General features: G+C 36.6%; 2 protein-coding genes and 1 pseudogene across 7 annotated transcripts in view; 2 read left to right on the top strand and 1 right to left on the bottom strand.

The window, feature by feature from the left end:
* Positions 1-19,922, bottom strand: part of LOC137244464 (zinc finger protein hangover-like) — a 242,577-nt gene that overhangs the window by 134,856 nt on the left and 87,799 nt on the right. The window lies entirely within an intron of this gene.
* LOC137246039 (tRNA (guanine(26)-N(2))-dimethyltransferase-like) lies at positions 11,392-12,788 on the top strand (annotated as a pseudogene).
* Positions 13,604-19,903, top strand: LOC137244471 (uncharacterized). Its single transcript, XM_067773493.1, has 3 exons — positions 13,604-13,739; positions 13,809-14,011; positions 19,721-19,903. Exons 1-3 carry the CDS (start codon positions 13,604-13,606, stop codon positions 19,742-19,744), a joined length of 363 nt encoding a protein of 120 aa, XP_067629594.1. The 3' UTR covers positions 19,745-19,903.

Here is a 19,922-nt window from a genome sequence, read left to right as displayed (position 1 = left end):
AAGTTAAATTCATTTTTTCATTTACATATGTTCTGACTAAATAAATTTCTAAAGAGAAAAATAAACTCCAAAAAGAACAAACATAGGCATTTCAAAGTGGGATTTTTCAAAATTTGCCCGTACGACCCAAAGGGGGGGGGGGGGGGGGGACATCAGAATTCGTTTTAGAGGTATGCTTCCTTCGGCAAAGTTTCTTATTTTGATCCCTAGAATATGATTTTCACAGAGCAATGGGCGATTTTTTTGCCTCCCCACAAATCGACCCGGCCTATTGTACAGGTATAAAGGAATGGAGATAGATATAGACTTCTATATATCAAAATCATCAGTATCAAAAAAAAATTTGATTGAGCCGTGTCCGTCCGTCCATCCGTCCGTCCGTTAACACGATAACTTGAGTAAATTTTGAGGTATATTGATGAAATTTGCTATGTAGGTTCCGGGGCACTCATCTCAGATCCCTGTTTAAAATGAACGATATCGGACTATAACCACGCCCACTTTTCCGATATCGAAAATTTCGAAAAATCGAAAAAGTGCGATAATTCATTACCAAAGACGGATAAAGCGATGAAACTTGGTAGGTGAGTTGAACTTATAACGCAGAATAGAAAATTAGTAAAATTTTGGACAATGGGCGTGGCACCGCCCACTTTTAAAAGAAGGTAATTTAAAAGTTTTGCAAGCTGTAATTTGGCAGTCGTTGAAGATATCATGATGAAATTTGGCAGGAACGTTACTCCTATTACTATATGTGCTTAATAAAAATTAGCAAAATCGGAGAACGACCACGCCCACTTTCAAAATGGGCGTGGCTTCGCCCTTTTTCATTCAATTAGTCTAGAATACTTTTAATGCCATAAGTCGAACAAAAATATACCAATCCTTGTGAAATTTGGTAGTGGCATAGATTCTGTGACGATCACTGTTTTCTGTGAAAATGGGCGAAATCGGTTGAAGCCACGTCCAGTTTTTATACACAGTCGACCGCCCGTCCTTCCTCTCGGCCGTTAACACGATAACTTTAGCAAAAATCGAGATATCTTTACTAAACTTAGTTCACGTACTTATCTGAACTCACTTTATCTTGGTACAAAAAATCCGGAAATCCGACTATGACCACGCCCACTTTTTCAATATCGAAAATTACGAAAAATGAAAAAAATGCCATAATTCAAAACCAAATACGAAAAAAGGGATGAAACATGGTAACTGGATTGGTTTTTTGACACAAAATATAACTTTAGAAAAAAACTTTGTAAAATGGGTGTGACACCTACCATATTAAGTAGAAGAAAATGAAAAAGTTCTGCAGGGCGAAATCAAAAGCCCTTGGAATCTTGGCAGGAATACTGTTCGTGGTATTACATATATAAATAAATTAGCGGTACCCGACAGATGATGTTCTGGGTCACCTTGGTCGATATCTCGAAAACGCCTTCACAGATACAACTACCACCACTCTCTTTTAAAACCCTCAGTATCATAATCGAATGAGCCAAGATCCCGCATTCCGGAATTGTTGTATTTGTAATCGAATTTGAAAAAAAAACGTTTGAAGACGTAGCGCTTTTGAAATTTTTCAATTTATTAAATTTCTCTCGTTTCTCTCATGTATTTAAAACTGTTACCTGAGTAAAAGACTACGCCGCAGTAAAAATTAAAATTTCGGGATATATTTTTTCTTCCTTTTTGAAAGCGGGCGAACAACTAATATCAAATTGATTTGGTGGTTTGGAAAACCTTTCGATTGTGTTTTTGCCATGAAATGTTTCTCAGCAAAAAAGGTATCTGCATTATCAGATGCATAAGGAGTCGGCCTAAAACGTGTAGAATGACCAAATAATGGTCCCATTAACACATCACATTCTATCTCCCCGGATATTTATGGCGAAAAAATATTATTATTATTTTCGGTTTGCCATACATATTTCATGCTCTTTTAATGACAGAAGGTTTCAAGACCGGGGAAGATTCCTGTAGGAACGATAATGGCGACCTGGTAACTGACGTACAGAGTGTGATTGAAGACGAACCCGATACCCCGATCGCCGATGATGAAAAACACTCCCCGCTATCCAATATCTCGGCTAAAAAATCACAAGGTGCCAAGTAATGATGGGATAACCGCCGGGCTGTTCAAACATGGAGGCGAAGAGTTGGTATAAGATAAAGAAGCAAAAAAAGTGGGTATTGCAGTAAATTTGGACAAGACGAAGTACTTGCTGTCATCGTGGCCTTTGTAGCCACGTCACTGTTGACGGATATAAATTCAAGACTGTGGAAGATTTCATTCATTTGGGAAGCAGCATTAAAAGAAAAAACAATGTCGGCCTAGAAATCAAACGGAGAATAACTCTTGCCAACAAGTGCTTCTTTAGGCAATCGAAAAGTAAAGTCCTCTCTCGACGAACAAAATTCTCGCTCTACAAGTCACTCATCATACCTGTCCTGATGTATGGCTCGGAATAATGGAAGGTGTCGAGAGAATATGAGATGGCTCTTGGGATATTCCATGAAAAGTTCTCCGGAAGGTTTATATTCCTATCCGTGATGTCGACGGCGAGTATCAAACTAGCTATAATGATGAGCTATATGACATGACGATAGTGCAGCGATTGAAAATCCAAAGGCTCCGCTAGCTAGGGCATGTTATGTGGATGAACGAATACGCTCCAGCAGTTTGTAAACAGAGGAAAGAGAAAACCTTCACTGAGTTGGGAGAGACAGTTGGAGGAAGATTTGTCCTCGCTTGGTGCCCCCAATTAGCGGCTGTTATCGCAAAACAGGCTTAGCTGACCTCACTGACTCAACGTACTTCATTTTATATAAAACTTCAAGAAGTGCTGTATGTTGAATTTTGGCAGGATTTACAGATCGCGCCCGGACACATTTTTTGCTTACATTTTACTCTTTCCTTTCTCATTCCGTACGAAAAAAGTACAAAAACTTTGAGTAAAATGTGGACAAACATGTCTTAAGACACAAACAATGAATTCACGTCATTTCATCCAATCGTCACTTGTAACCTATCAGATTTTCATACGTATACAATAAAAACTTCAACCAAAAGATATGACGTAGTAATACTATTTAGTTTTCAACTCGAACCAAATAAACCTTTGAGATAACAAATGCAGTAGGAGGTAAGAGAAGAGCAAAATACTCCGATTGGAATGAAGTCTGAACACTGCGTCAGCAATGAAACATATCGTCAAAAGCGTGACGTCACACCGAGAAAATTTATTTCACAGCTAACTATGATTTTTAGCTCTCATTTTTTAATGCGGGATCTGTTTATTGGTTCATGCATATATCCTGCAAAATGAGTGTGCATAAAAAAATTGAATTAAATCGTTACCCAAGGACCTGGCTAATCATAAACAAATGAGCCAAGATCCCGCATTCCGGAATTGTTGTAATTGTAATCGAATTTGCAAAAAAAGTTTGGTGACGTAGCGTTTTTGAAGTTTTTCGTTTTATTACATTTCTCTCATATTTCGCTACCAGTGTTCGGAGTATTTAAAACTGTTATCTCAGTAAACGACTACGCCGGAGTAAAAAATTTTATTTTCAGAGTATATTTTTCTTCCATTTTGAAAGCGGGCGAACAACTAGCATCAAATTGATTAGGTGGCTTGGCAAAACCCGTCGATTGTGTTTTACCATGAAATGTTTCTCAGCAAAAAATTATCTGCCTTATCAGGTGCACATGGAGTCGGTTTCAAGACCGGGCCAGATTCCTGTAGGAAAGATAATGGCGACATGATAACTGACGTACAGAGTGTGGGGGAAGACGAACCCGATACCCCGATCGCCGATGATGAAAAATACGCTCCGACATCCGACTATGGTGACGTGAGAATAGCAATATCACTGCTAAAAAATCAGAAGGTGCCAAGTAATGACGGGATACCCGCCGAGCTGTTCAAACATGGAGGCGAAGAGTTGGTATAAAATAAAGAAGCAAAAAAGTGGGTCTTGCAGTAAATATGGACAAGGCGAAGTACTTGCTGTCATCGTGGCCTTTGTAGTCACGACACTGTTGACGGATATAAATTCAAGACCGTGAAGGATTTCGTCAATTTCAATTTGGGAAGCAGCATGCAAATCAAAAACAATTTCGGCCTAGAAATCGAATGGAGAATAACTGCTGCCAACAAGTGCTTCTTTAGGCAATTGAAAAGTAAAGTCCTTTCTCGAAGAACAAAATTCGTGCTCTACAAGTCATCCATCATACCTGTCCTGATGTATGGCTCGGATTCATGGAAGGTGTCGAGAGAAAATGAGATGGCTCTTGGAGTATTGAAGAGAAAGGTCCTCCGGAAGATTTATAATCCTATCCCTGATGTCGACGGCGGGTATCGAAGGAGGCATAATGATGAGCTATATGAGAGAAAGCTTCGCTAGCATGTTATGCGGAGGAACTAATACGTTCCGGCAGTTTGTAAATAGAGGAAAGAGAAGATCTTCACTTAGTTAGGAGAGACAGTTGGAGGAAGATTTGACCTCGCTTGGTGCTCTCAATGGTTATCGCAGAACAGGGTTATCTGACATTACTGACTAAACGTACATCATTTTTACATAAAACTTCAAGAAGTGCTGTATGTTGAATTTTGGCAGGATTTACAGATCACTTCCGGACACATTTTTTGCTTACATTTTACTCCTTCTATTATCATTCCATACGAAAAAGTACAAAAACTGTGAGTAAAATGTGAACAAACATGTCTTAAGTCACGAACAATGAATTCACGTCATTTCATCCAATCGTCACTTATAAACAATCAGCTTTTCCTACGTGTTAGTAGTATACTATTTAGGTAGTGATACTATTTAGTTTTCAACTCGACCCAAATAAACCTTTGAGATAAAAAATGTAGTAGGAGGTAAGAGCGGAGCAAAATACTCCGATTGGAATAAAGTCTGAACACTGCGTCAGCAACGAAACATGTTGACAAAAGAGTGACCTCACGCCGATAAAATTTATTTCCCAGCTAACTATGATTTTATTGCTCTCTCATTTTTTAATGCGGGATCTGTTTATTGGTTCATGCCTCATTAGTACCTTGAATTTGATACCCATATCGTACAAACACATTATAGAGTCACCCCTGGTCCACCTTTATGGAGATATCTCGAAAAGGCGTCCACCTATAGAACTAAGGCCCACTCCCTTTTAAAATACTCATTAACACTTTCATTTCATACCCATGTCGTACAAACAAATTCTAGAGTCACCCCTTGTCCACCTTCATGGCGATATCTCGAAAAGGCGTCCACCCATAGAACTAAGGCCTACTTTGTTTTAAAGTACTCATTAACACTTTTCGTTTGATACCCATATTGTACAAACGCATTCTAGAGTCACCCCTGGTCCACCTTTATGGCGATATCTTGAAAAGGCGTCCATCTATGAACTAAGGCCCACTCCCTTTTAAAATACTCATTAACGCCTTTCATTTGATACCCATATCATACAAACAAACCCTAGAGTCACCCCTGGTCCACCTTTACGGCGATATCTCGAAAAGGCGTCCACCTATAGAACTAAGCCCACTCCCTTTTAAAATACTCATTAACACCTTTCATTTGATACCCATATCGTACAAACAAATTCTAGAGTCAGCCCTGGTCCACCTTTATGGCGATATCCAAAAATTGCCCACTCCCTCTTAAAATACTCTTTAATACCTTCCATTTGATACACATGTCATACAAAGACATTCCAGGGTTACCCTAGGTTCATTTTTCTACATGGTGATTTTCCTTATTTTGTCTCCATAGCTCTCAGCTGAGTATGTAATGTTCGGTTACACCCGAACTTAGCCTTCCTTGCTTCCCTGCAAAAATTGTTGGATTACGTGTTCCATTTTCTTCATGTTGGAGTACTCTAACAATACTCCTTTGCAATGCGTTTGCGGACCACCATCAGCCGATCATTGCTCGTTTTTTAACGACCGTGAACACGACACGATGACGATCGAACAGAGTTGCCAAAAGGAAAATATTGCACACAAATAACTGATAATAAAATTTTACAATGGCAACTCTGATAAAATGCAACCGCGCACTGGTTTTATGTATACATACTATAGTATAGAGAAATATTAGTTTCTTTATTCACGCAAATGCTAAATAACATAAGAATATTCGTAGTATAAAATATAAAAGTTGTATTGCCCCTCTTCATTTACTTTCATTTTAAATTAAATTCACTCCGATAATTCTTTCCGACACAATTCCTCTTTAGTACTTTGGCATATGATCTTCTGTGGGTGCTCCATGGAATACTACAGTGAAAGTACTTTGGAAAGTACTCTCACGTATGTACTCTATGGAATACTCACAAACAAAGCGAGAGTGGGATCACCTACTCCTCTCCTAGGACATCGCAATGTTAATTGGAGCACATTTTTTCTATGAATAGATTAGTTTTGGAACACTCCAAAGGAGTATTCCTTACACTATTTATGGAGTACTCGCGTTTTTTGAAGGGTTGTTTTACTATAATTTGCTTTCATCTTTCACTCGGTATTAAAACGGATTTTTAATAAATTAATACAACCACATTTTCGCAGCCAACCATATCAAAACATCGTTTATAAAAATATCAATTCAAAGTGAAAGAGCAAACTAGCTAAAAGTAAACACAACCGAGTGAAGAAATATTAGGGGGACTCATGTAACCTTATAAATGCCTTATAGTGTGTAAACGTATAAATTTATCTAGTGCGTAAACGAGCTGTCAAATTTTGTATGAAAAATCATTTGCACAATTTGTATAAATTTACGCGCACATTTCATTGTGTAAACTCGGTAAACTCAAAGGAATGCAACCTTGCAGACATTACAGCAGGCATTTTCATCAGAAATCTCCAACATCAGCAAGTAAAGACGTTTTAGTTTTGATTTTCACTTAATCTTGGAATTTTTAATTTGTATAACAATCAAAAAAACTTTGTTTGGCAATAATACAGCTGATAAACAATCAAGTTTATCAAGAATATTACTAGGTGCGTTCATATAACAGTGTGTGTAAATGGATATAATTTTACACGTTATAAGTTTATATGCTTTCATGAGTCCCCCTATTGCTTCATGAAGAAATATCGCCAATCACTGATATATTTGGATCATTGTTTACTATATAGTTTGGCAGCCTAAATAGAGCTTATGTTGCGAATAGAGTGGAAGGCAGTGGACTAGGCAGTCGAATGTCATATAATGAAGGAATTGATGTTCGGAGTTTTTTCAAAATTTGCCGAAATCCTGAATCACAAAAGGGCGTGTAGTTAAGTACGAAAATGAAAAAATGTAGTTAGGCTTTGCTCCTTTTTTAGCAGGAGATTTTCACTTTAAAAATTTAATATACAAACTAATATTCATTCTATTACTTTTTTAGCAGAAGATTTTCATTTTAAAAATGTAATATATAAACCAATGTTCCTTCTATTACTCATTTTATATATGGAGCTTCACACGCACTTTATAAAAACGTGCTTTTTATTTTACGAACTTATTCCTCAATGAAAATAAATGAAACACGTATTAATGTAAGCATTAATCATGTTTCTTACTTCTTAAATGTTCTTCTTAAATATTATAAATGTGTTAAAAGTAGCAGGACTAAAATAATATTGACAAATCTGATATGTCAAACTAATTTTATATAAAAAAATGATTTCATAAATTGCATGCATTTTATACATATGCATTATATTTTAAATTTTCTCTAACCGTTTTGTGCTGACTAAATTTTGCTTCTGCATAACTTTCTTTGGTTATATAAGATAACAATTCCAGGGGCCGTTTTCACCATCTTCGGTGAACGCTAACAAACACTTTATTTGAAAGAAATCGTTCAGTGATTCGTCAAATAAGGGTTACTTTAAAATAACGGACGTTAAGAGTTCCCCTCTAACATGAGGAAAAAGGAAATACAACTATTTTCATAACATGAAGATAGGTAGAAAATTTATTGGGTATTGCATTGCGACTGTTGATCTATTGTGCCCTCATCAAATTGCGTCGCGTTCCAGAAGGATATGTTCCACCGTCTCTCCTGATCGATCACGAAATCGGCATGAATACAAAATTAAGTTTTTTATTTAGTTGAACGGCGATAGAAATTCTTATATTTTTCAAGAAAACCAGGAAACTTCAAGAAGAACCCTAAGTTTTTAATTATTTGTGTTTTGCTCTGACGTTGGCGGTGCGTTGCTTATAGATTGAAGCAATTAAAGCGCGTGTTTTCAAAGTCAGATGTAGATGCAGCTCAAGTGTCAAAACGACTCAAAAGTCACCTTAAGCTTAGTTGCTTCACGTGTTATTTATCATTATTAATTAAAAACGTTGGATCTCGTAAGAAGCTAAACTTAGGTAAGATACACACGAGACATAGCTTCGTAGACGCGTACAAAATATGGAATGCAGCTACGATTTTCTACGCCTCAAGATTTCTTATGCTGTACCTAATACGCGTCTATGAAGATACGCCTCGTATGCATCTTCCATTAGATTATTTTCAAAGAAAAAATGCTTTGTTTTTTAAACTTTGCTAATATTCACATACATGTGTACTACTATGGCTGTCGCTTCCATACTACTATTTCATTATTTAAAAAGAAAATTAGTTCTGAAGAATGCAACCTTGTCACATGCGTTCTCAAACACGGTTGCCACACCATTTTTTCATTTAAGACCAAAATGCATCGAAAAAAAGACCAGATCTCAAAAAAAGGACCAAATTTTAGGTTTTTTGTTGGTATAAAAACAATTGGGATGTTTCAATGGTTTAATATATACAATTTTAATAAAGTAGAAACTTGGTTTAATTCAAACTGCATAAACAAAAATAAAGTGCACCTTTAGATATTATATGTTCACATTGCTAGGATTAGTCTATGTCTTTCACTAACCAAACGTTGTGATCCTAGTTTTGCTTGATTGCAATGGAATAAGGTCCATAGAGCAGTTAGGTTTTATTAAAGAACGGTTAAAAATTTGGCTTTGTGGCAAACTCAGTAAATCGTAGATAAAACAAAGCAGTGATGTTAATGCTATTTTTATAGATGTTTACTTTTGCTCTAACAGTTTAAACTTCATACCAGAGCCTAGATTCAGTATGTGTTTTGCACTCAGACTAAAAATCAAGCGTCTTAAAAGTTTCAACTGTGTAATAATTGAATACCGATCGAAATATCTAACCACTAAAACAAGTCTTTTTTCTGATAAGTCCGTTGTTTCATCAAAAATTAATGACAATTTGTTTGCCCGAACATTCACCACTTCCGTTTTTAATGCCTTGCCTAAATTATCTACCGGGTGAAATGTCATTGTTCTGCTACATTTTATAGATAGAGCAATATTCTTGGTAAGAATTCCATTGAAGTAAATTGAAAATTATATGTGGATAATAGATTTGCGGAAAATTTTATTAACAGTATTTTGAATTTTTGTTTCAGTTTAAGTGAAAAAGAATTAAACGTACCAAAACTTTGCCGGAAAACCCAAAATTGAGAAAAAGGGCCCAGCGGACCATATGGGGTTGAAAGGGACCATTTTTGTTCCAAATGGAATAAGTGGCAACCGTGTTCTCAAATGCAAGCTTCCACATCAAATACATATACATATAAGTACTTCGACATTACGAAATACATTGTCGCGTTGTGAGGCAAAATATTGTTGCATAAAACCTTTTTGACCGCCACAATACCACAGATTAAGTATAAAATTTCACAAAAATAATAAAATTTTTCGAGAATCGCACCGAATAATTGCAGTCATTGTTTACGAATTTAGATACAATGAGATTGGCAAATACGAACGTGTATGAAATGTAATGTCAAAACGTATATGCACATGGTTGTATTTCCATGCACGAAAATGCTTTAAAAACGCATGAAATTGTTAAATTAAAGTTGAAAAAAATATGTTAAAAACTTTAATATAAATAGAAAGCTTCTTTTAATAACAAAAAATACACCCTATATATTCTATTTATACATCAATTGGTAAGGTTTATTTCACTTTAAAATTTAAGCTAAATAATCTAAATTTTTTTTGAAATTGAGTCGAGAACTGTGCGTGTGAATGTGCGAATTTCACCGATCAGCTGTTAGTTGCGCTACTTGGTAAAATTTACAATGATTTGGATAGATAGTACCCTGCAAAAATCGTGTGACCAAAAACGCACACAGCCACACGAATTTTTGACAGGGGTCACGATTTGGAATGAAAAATTGTGCAAATGAAATAGCATGCTGACAAATTTTGCTTTCCCACAATGTATCGTGCTCTCTCGCACCTATTATTTTCATAGGGATAGCAAAATACGTCATTTTTGCGTGCAGAAAAGTGGAACATTTTTTTAATTTGTGTGATTTACATTTTGAAATTAATATACGCATTCTTTATTGTCATTCTTTTTGGTCTACTAAAGTGTGTTTTAACAAAAAAAAACTCATATCAATGTGTGCATGTTTATAAAGAAAGAAAGTGAAATATGTAATAGCATAGTATAAATAATCGTGAGCAATTCTAATGCAGAATAGTAAATTTTGATTTCCACATACATACAAGAAAAAAATTCTTGTTACCATTAAGATTTATTATCCAAAATTGAAAAAAAAAAGATTAGAAAATTCGGTGTAAAAAAACGGCTATGTGTGCAATAAAATAGCCTCTCTTGTTGAGATACCCCTCCATGGTCTCCATTAATTATTGTGACGGAGGTGTGTTTGCAGCAGCAAAGTGAACCCAAACAGTGTAGGTCGTGGTGGTTGTTGTTCGTGGTCCGCATCAACTGGACCAGGTGGGGCAATGACGCCACATCCAGTTATACCAAGGTATATACCACAACAGCAACCGGGTAATGCAAGGCCACGATAGCAGCAGCAACAACCTCCCAAGGCTGGCTATCATTGTTGATTTATAAAAAAACAGTGTTGTGCATCTTTAATGCTTAAATATTTCCTCTGTTGAAACAGTTTCCACGATTCACTGTTCAACGAAAGCAGCAGCCAGCGTATGCCACCACCGAACAGCTGATAACAAAAACTTGGATGCACAGCAGTTTAAAGCCAAAATGGAAGTTGAGGAAATATCTGAAAATAAGGTAAATATATGTTTCGCGTTATTAACAAAATCGCCCTAAATTTTATGAATTAACAGATCGCTACGAACGACAAAGCACCCGAACGTGTGATCAAAGAAAGCACTACAGAAATTATTGCCGGCGGGGCCGTATTCTACAATCAGTACTTAATGTATACTCAAAGCGGTTGATAAGAGAGCGGGAAGCGGCGGCGCATAAAAATCCACAAGATACAAAGGAAAGCAAGCAATGCTAATGACAAGAAACCATACACGGCTGGTGGTGTAAAATACGACGATGGACTGCGAATATTGGAAGCGCTTGCTGCAACAAGTTTACGTAGCATAAGTTATGCAAACGAAGTAGCAGGCGTGCGTGAAATTGTTGCAAATGATCTATCTAAGGTGGCAGTAGATTCCATTAGCGTAAATATGCGACACAATGGAGTGGAACATTTAATTGTGCCAAGCGAAGGGGATGCAATGTAGGTTTGATATACGAATCAATAGCTAGTGATTTAGCTGTAATAATCAATAATAAAATTCGCAATAGGACTCTCATGTACCTTTCAACTTCATATGAGAAGCGTTTCGATGTTATAGACCTAGATCCTTATGGTTGTCCGAATCGCTTTCTGGATGGCGCTATACAATCACTGACGAGTGGGGGTTCATTACTTGTAACTGCGAATGATATGGCTGTGCTGGCAGGCAATACGCCTGAAGCCTGCAATGCCAAATATAGTTCTGTGCCTTTGCGTATGAAATGCTGCCATGAGATGGGATTGCGTATACTATTGCATTGCATTGAAACGCACTCTAATCGTTATGGAAAATATATTGAGCCACTTTTGAGCATTTCTGCCAATTTTTATATACGCGTATTTGTGCGTATGCATAGTAGTCAAGCGAAGTGTAAATATAGCATGAGGTTGGTATACAGCATTTTGGCCTTTTACCACAATCCAATTACTTACCATATCTTTATATTATGAACACAGCAAACAATGAATGGTATTTCAATGCACTGGTTGTGATACCTATACGCTACAGCCTATGGGTATTGTAAAAAGCAAGATCTCAGATAAAGGCAATGCGGAAGAAAAATTCGGTATACCAACTGGACCAAATGTTAATACAAATTGTGCGCATTGCGGTGATAAACATCATGTAAGTTTCAGCTATCCCACTTAAGTATTTAAACTCGAATAAATCAAATTTTTTCCTTCTTACTTAATTGGTGCTTAACCCTTTAAACGGTTATGTCCGTTCAAAAAGCCGCGTCAGTCGCTTTTTCTAACCCTCTGAACTGGCACCAATTGTTCACACCAAATTGTTTCTTATATTCCCAAATATAGATGGGCGGTCCACTTTGGTCGCATCCCATACATGATCCAACGTTTGTTGAAGAATTGCTACAAATCATAGAAGAAAAACCGCTAAGTGATTTGGACACACAACGTCGTTTAAAAGGTGTGTTATCGGCGGTATGCCTGAACTTGTATTGGGTACATGAGTTTTTATGTAAAAAATATTCATCATATCCAACATCAATACCTCGCATTCAATTGTGGACGCTGTACGCACTACATTGGGTTCACGTAATATGGACAAGCATATTGTTGATTCCAGTGGTAAGGCCACAATTTCAAATGATGGGGCAACCATTAAGCAACTATTGGATAAAATAATAACACAACGTAGCGTGCTCAAGTGGTATAAGTTTATCTGGAAAAGATATTTCGTAACGAAAACCCTGGAAGATTACCGCACCTTGTCTGCTGTGGTTCAACAAAATCAATCAACAAATTCAATTTTCCTGAATGCAAATGTCTGGATTGGAAAAATTTCAAACAAATAAAGCTTGGCGTGCAAAAGTCAAGAAATTACTTGTCATGCAACGGTAAATGCTTATAAATATATCATTAAAATTGCATGCTTGTTTATGATGAGCCATTCGAGTGAGCATGGAGATGGATGTTTTAAATACTGTAGAGTAAATTGGCTTACTATATAAGAATTTGAAAATTTTCCAAATCTTTGACTAAAAAGTAGCTACTAGCTTGTAGAACTTTATTACTTTACTTTTAAAAAGTTAAATCACTTTAGCATGGTAATATATACCTATTATTAAAAATTAATACAAACAATATCTTCAACATTTTTTTCTCGATTCACGAACACATTTAGAAATGCTACAACGCCTGCTAAAGAGCCGGTATCTTGCCAACGCTTTAGCTTGGATTTAGAGGAGGATCTACAAACTTTGCTAGAAGCACGCGCAGCTCCTCATGTAGCGAATGTGGATCAACACGAAAGTAACGTTGCTGTTAGCGGAAATGCAATGAACAAACTATTTGAAATGGAGGATGAAAATAAATCCAACAATGCAAACACTATAAAGAGGATTCCTTATAATTTTTCAACAAAGGCATCTTGTGACGAAACTATATTTGAATGCCAACAGCAACGTACGTCTGATGAAAGTTTTATGGCTTTGGAAAAAATGTGTGATAAAACAGCATCCGATCGTAACAGCACACTATTTAAGTACATACATAGCGAGAACAAGGATATGGTTAAAGAAGATGCTAAAAAGCGCAGCGCCGATGGAAACTATTTTAAAATCCCTTGTAAACAAGGTAAGTGAATATACAACATATTGAAAGTTGATAAGATTGCGGGGTATAAATTTAATAATATAATCTTAGAACTACAAGAAATAGATGAAGAAGCACAATCACTGCAACGTCTATTGCATAACTTATGCGTACAGGAGCAGCATCAATTGGATAATGAAACTCCTTTAAAAAGTATTGATGTAACACTACTAGAAGATATTGAAGCGCCATCTAAAATGTGGGACTCCACAATAGTGGGCGATACCACTTTACAAACTTCACCTTTGAAAATGGTGAGACTTCTCAGACCATCTACTATACTAGAGGAAAATTGCGAAGATCAGTCTAATAGTTCTTTGGGTGGTGATGATGCATCATCACACATAAGCTTTCAAAGCGCTCAAAAAGGCAGTGAAACTTCAGCGACAACAAGCTTTAAAAAAAAAAAAGCTGTACCTACGCTCTAAATCTACGCCGTCATATACGTACTCATACCGGTGGAAAACCAACAACAAGGGTAAAGTTTTATAAGACTGTGATTGTAAATGATATTCATTTTACTGATCGTTAATCTCGTTAATCCTTTTGCTCATACGGGCACGCTTTGCACATTTAAGTGCTAGGTGAGGGACGATCAAGTGCAGGTATGTGGGGCGAAGAACACAGGAAGAGAATAATATACAAACACACATAAGATTGATAAAGAGAGAGTATTTGGCCTTATACATCTGTTACTGCACAGTGGGTAAAAAGTCATAAATTTTATTTATTTATTTTATTTAACATTTTTTTTATTCACCTCGTTTTTGACCAACAATTAAGTCAATATTTGGGTTGATAGCATTTGCTGCTGCAATGCGCATCACAGATACGAAATTTACTTCGGAAAGCCTATTTCGTAGCTTAGTTTTTGTCAAATTCATTTTCGAAAAGAATTGTTCACATGTGTAAGTGCTCCCAAACATTGAAACTATATTCGCAGCAAAAGTTCGCAACTTTGGATATTTCTGCGTATCCAATATTTTGTAGAACCGTATCACATCTCCGCATTCTAAAAACTTGTTTTTTAAAGGAGTGGAGCACTGCAATTCTATCAATTCCATTTGTAGTTCTGCCGGGGCTGTTTGAATATTCTGACTGAAAGGAGATACAAACATATCAAACATTCCTTGAAGAGTATCCAGCACTGCAAACCGGTCTTTAAACTGCATCAGTAATTTTTGAAATTCTTCGCAGTATTTTTTAACATCGATAGCATTTTTCAGAGAAACAGCCTTTAGACGTGGAAAGAAGGAACAATTTTTTACTGCGAGCTGCTCACTCCATAATTCAAGCTTTGTTTTGAAGCCTCTTATTGCGTCACCTAAATCATATATAAGCTTATCTTTACCTTGCAAAGTCAAATTCAAAATATTAAGATGCTCTGTAATATCTGTTAAGAAATCTAAGTCAGCTATCCACTCGGGGTCATTAAGTTCACTAAATGAATATTTTTTAGAAATCTGCAGGTTATAAAAAAATAAAATTAGTTTCAAACCTAAGAATATAAGCTGGTAGAATATACCATAAAATCTGAGATAAGTGATTAACTCAAAAAATCTTTTCAGTGCTTCTCCCCGACTCACCCAACGGATTTCTGTGAAATATGGGATATCCAATTCCTCACTTCCCGCGGACTCAAGAAGTCCCTTAAACTGGCGGTGGTTTAATCCCTTTGAACGAATTATGTTGGTACATTTTACTACAGTACCCATAACATTTTGGAAACTTAAAGATTTGGCGCATATAGCTTCCTGGTGAATAAGACAATGCACTGCAATACAATCTCGGTTCAATTCGGAAGCAAATTTTGCCTTAAGCCGCCCAACGAATCCTTGCTTGCATCCCATCATCGCTGGCGCGCCATCAGTTGCCACACTAAAGAATTTACTCCAGTTCAACCCTCTTCTGACAGCACAATCTAAAACCGCATCATAAATGTCTTGACCTGTCGTAGTTCCTTTCAAAGGTATCAAATCAAGTAATTCTTCGGTAATATTGAAATCAATATCTACTCCCCGAATAAATATTGCTAACTGCGCAACATCAGAAATATCGCAACATTAGAAATATATAATCGTGCTTCGTCTGAAGACTTATCACATTCACTATGAAATTTTTGATAGTGCCTTCTAATATTAAAAACTTTGCAAACTACATGCTTCTTGCAAAGTAGACATTGAGATTCATCACCACTATGTTGACACATATATTTTATAGTCCAATCCTTATTAAAACTGCCTGACTTTCTTTTTAAAGAACTTACACTTATTTCACATTCCAAAGACATTTTCAAAATACAATAAAGCGAATAAACTACGAAACATGTATTTAATAAAAATTTGATGCACGAATTACAGTTTTTGAACACCGTTATAATATATATAAGCATCATCAACACCACGGCTCATCTTGCTTAATAAATATTTAACATTTACCAAGCTATGCGGAAAATAGAGCTGCCACCGCTTTTATTATGTTCAAATATTAAGCGTTTTAGGATAAACTAGCCTTTACCGGCGGCTTCGCTCGCACCAAAGGCCACAAATATGTAATGTCGCTTTTGTGATTCACAACTCGAACTGAATTTTCAGTTGTAATTTTAAAAGTTCCTTTATGATTCAAATCATAAACAAAGCAAGTTTTAAAATTGGAAAAATGGTCGCCGTAAATTAAATGCACATGCAACACATGCTCCAACAATTTTTGCAGTGTGGATTTAACGATATATGTATGTGAGCTGAAGAAATTTGAAAATTCCTCCATAATTTGAAATTTATAAATGAAAGCAGTTATGTTTACAATAAAACTGGTAAAATTAGTCATTGTTTATGCGATTGGTACCTTTTTTATTTGTAAACTGATATATTTCTTCCTAGGCTCACGGCAACACTCCCAACAAATCTGAAAAGGGTTTCGTTTTCCCACGATTGTATAAGAAACGTGCATTAGTACGTTTTTCTACTACTACTTCCTCTAATGCTAATACTTTAAAAATACTTTTTTAAATACTTTTATGGATACATTGCAAAATGAATCGGCTTGCATATAATTAAATATTTGTGAATGCAAAATGAATGTCAATAATGCGCTGCTTAACATAAAGTCGACTTCAGTCTATGGTTATTCCGTTTTTCATATTTCTTGCCAAAAAATGTATGTTTTTGTTTTCGTACTATTGCAACACAGTTTGGGAGTTGGTTTTCGAGGTTGAGAGAGAATATTTTCATTTCAGTTTTTTAGTGTTTCCGCAACATTCTTGCTATGAATATCGTTTGAGGCGAAGCGTGTGATATTTCCAAGGTATTTTGTTACTCCCCTAACATCCCAAACACACAAACGTCTCACCTAGCACTCGCTGGCACTGAAACTGATTTAGGAGCCGAAAATAGGCCCATCCCTGATCTAAGCTAAAGCGCCATATACGTATGCATACCGGCGAGCGACCATACTCGTGCTCAGAGTGTGGGAAATCATTCTCATTGAAATCGTAAGAATATACAATAGGGTTCAGAGTTTGAACGGCCGGCAGTTAAAAATGGATTTATTTTAAAAGTTAATAAAAAAACCTATATCTAAACATATCCGTAAAACGAAAGGCACAAAAACAAAAGCTCAGTAAAAATGGGACAACTAAATGAAACCTTATATCCATATCGCCTGCTGATTGGAATATCACCCGGTTGTTGTTGTAGCAGTTAGGTGGGGCGAAGCACTGCTCAACAATATCACCCGGTCTCGGGTGCCGTTTCGAAAAGCACCTTTCTCAGAAAATATTTGAATAACCCCGTATATTAGAAAAGCCCTATCACAGAATTCGGTTGAAGAATGCCCTAACTCAGATTTGGCTTCAAAAATGACCGATCTGAGCTCAAATACAACACATTTTGACAATAGCTGGAGTGTTTATGAAACAAATTCTAAGATAGGGCGTTCTTCAAACGAATTCTGAGAAAGGAAGTTTTTGGAACGGCAGCCGAGATTTGGTGATATTCCACTCAGCAGCCGATATGAATATATGGTAAGTCTCATTTTTACCGACCTTTCCTTTCCTTTTTAAAAATGTACTTAACAAAACTTTTTTCTTTTAATGCACTCTTAAAATTCCATAAGCACTGTAACGTTAACAACTTTGTCATACTTGTTTTTTGATTTGTATTGAGAGTGGCGATTTTAATATTAGAACGGCTAATTTAGACAATTAAAATAACAAAAATTACTACAAAGCCAAATTTTAGTTAGGACCTCTAGTTTACCATAAAAATATTAAAATTAAAAGTCCCCATCTATCCTATTCGAGCTAAAAAAAAATTACTCGAGGTCAAAGGTCATTGCCTTAATAGCACCGCAGAAAAATTCCTCCAATTCTTTTCTCCTAGAGAGAACAATAATTGGGGAATAGGAATTTCGAATCTTCGAAGTCAGCTGATTTGCCAATTGAAATTTTGTTGCGCATTTCTATTTTTGTTAACAAATTAAAAGTTTAGTTATTGTTGCGAATTTGTTTAAAATTGAGAAAAAAAATATAAGCAAAGCAACAGGGAGCAACAAACGAATGATGCAACCATCTTTCACACGTTGTTATTGTAGCAGTGCTTCGCCCCATCCAATAGGTGCGACCGATCAGAAATTATCATCAATATCCTCTAACGGGAGTCCAAGGAAACTTGCTGTTTCGACAGGGGGGACCATAATGAAAGGGGTGTTAGAGGCGTTGGTTCCACATTACAATTAAAGAGATGGTTGGTGCCATGTGGGGACACATTGCAAGCGGGGCATACATTTTGTATGTCGGGGTTGATTCTGGATAGGTAAGAGTTTAACCTGTTACAGTATCCAGAACGAAGTTGAGCTAGAGTGACTCGCTTTTCTCTGGGGAGTATGCGTTCCTCTTCCGCGAGGTTTGGATACTTTTCTTTGAGTACTGGATTCACCGGGCAATTCCTAGCATAAAGGTCCGACGCTTGTTTATGGAGTTCCCCAAGGACCTGCTTGTGTTTTTTCGCTTCATACGGCTGGGTTCTCAGGAGCCGTATTTCCTCAAAATGCTTACGGAGATAACTCCTTAGGCCCCTAGGCGGTGCTGGTTGACCAATCAGATGTCTGTTGGGATGCTCAGGTTTCTGGGTATTCAACAGGAACTGTTTGGTCAGCATCTCATTTCTCTCCCTGATGGGGAGTATTCTCGCCTCACTATGCAGATGGTGTTCTGGGGAAATAAGAAGACAGCCCGTGGCAATTCTGAGAGCAGTATTTTGGCAGGCCTGTAGCTTCTTCCAGTGGGTAATTTTTAGGCTGGCGACCATATGGGTGACGCATAGCACTTAATCGGCTGGCTAATTGCTTTGTGTGTAGTCATGAGCGTTCCTTTATCCTTTCCCCAGGTACTGCCAGCGAGGGATTTGAGGATTTTGGTACGGCTCTGAATTCTCGGAACAATTGCGGCTGTGTGCTCACCAAAATATAGATCCTGATGAAAGTCACACCCAAAATTTTAAGGTGTAAGACAGTCGGTAGGGTAATGTCATATGGTCGACATTTGGCGCGGCCATGTTTTAAATAAGATCACCGATGATTTGGTTGGTTACAATATCAGGTTTCGCAAGGCAACAAAACTGGAGAGATTGGGGAGATAGCTGTTTATTTTATTACAAAGCTCATCGGTGTAGGAAACAATAGCATAGGTGTAGAAGCAATAGTGACTCCTTCTGGTGGTAAAGGTAGCTATTGATATGTAGAAGTAAAACAGAAATTTGATGAATATGAGTTTTTTTTAAGTTATTGCAAAAAAGCGTTGAGGATTTTTAATATCTTACGAGGTACCTTCGTACATGTTTCTAAAAATGAAGAATGAAACCTATTCAAACTTCGCTATACTTTAACATACGATACTTTACCCCATTTTAACACAACTATCATTTATTGATTTTATTAAATTTTATAAAATGTTTCTTCCTCCACAGTTCCATTTCCGTATTGGATGGTAAATATGGCTTTCGCATTTTCTCCATCAATAACTGACAAGGTGGAAAAAATCTATGCGTGTAAATCGCAACATATCTTGGTCGAGCGTTTCTTCAATAGCTCTCTAGTGGTGATGGTGACAGCAGAGAAACCCAACTGTTTACAAATGTTACAATATATCAATTGCGCCCTGCAAAAATC

The sequence above is a fragment of the Eurosta solidaginis genome, chromosome 3 (genome assembly GCF_040869045.1).
Source record: "Eurosta solidaginis isolate ZX-2024a chromosome 3, ASM4086904v1, whole genome shotgun sequence".
NCBI lineage: Eukaryota > Metazoa > Arthropoda > Insecta > Diptera > Tephritidae > Eurosta > Eurosta solidaginis.
This window is presented reverse-complemented; position numbering and strand designations above follow the sequence as displayed.

Excerpts from the sequence above, each read along its gene's own strand:
- LOC137244471 (XM_067773493.1), top strand. The coding sequence starts at position 13,604 with ATGTGTGATAAAACAGCATCCGATCGTAACAGCACACTATTTAAGTAC. Across the intron at positions 13,740-13,808 it reads TAAAATCCCTTGTAAACAAG|AACTACAAGAAATAGATGAA; the intron begins GTAAGTGAATAT and ends ATATAATCTTAG. Across the intron at positions 14,012-19,720 it reads AAACTTCACCTTTGAAAATG|TTCCATTTCCGTATTGGATG; the intron begins GTGAGACTTCTC and ends CTTCCTCCACAG.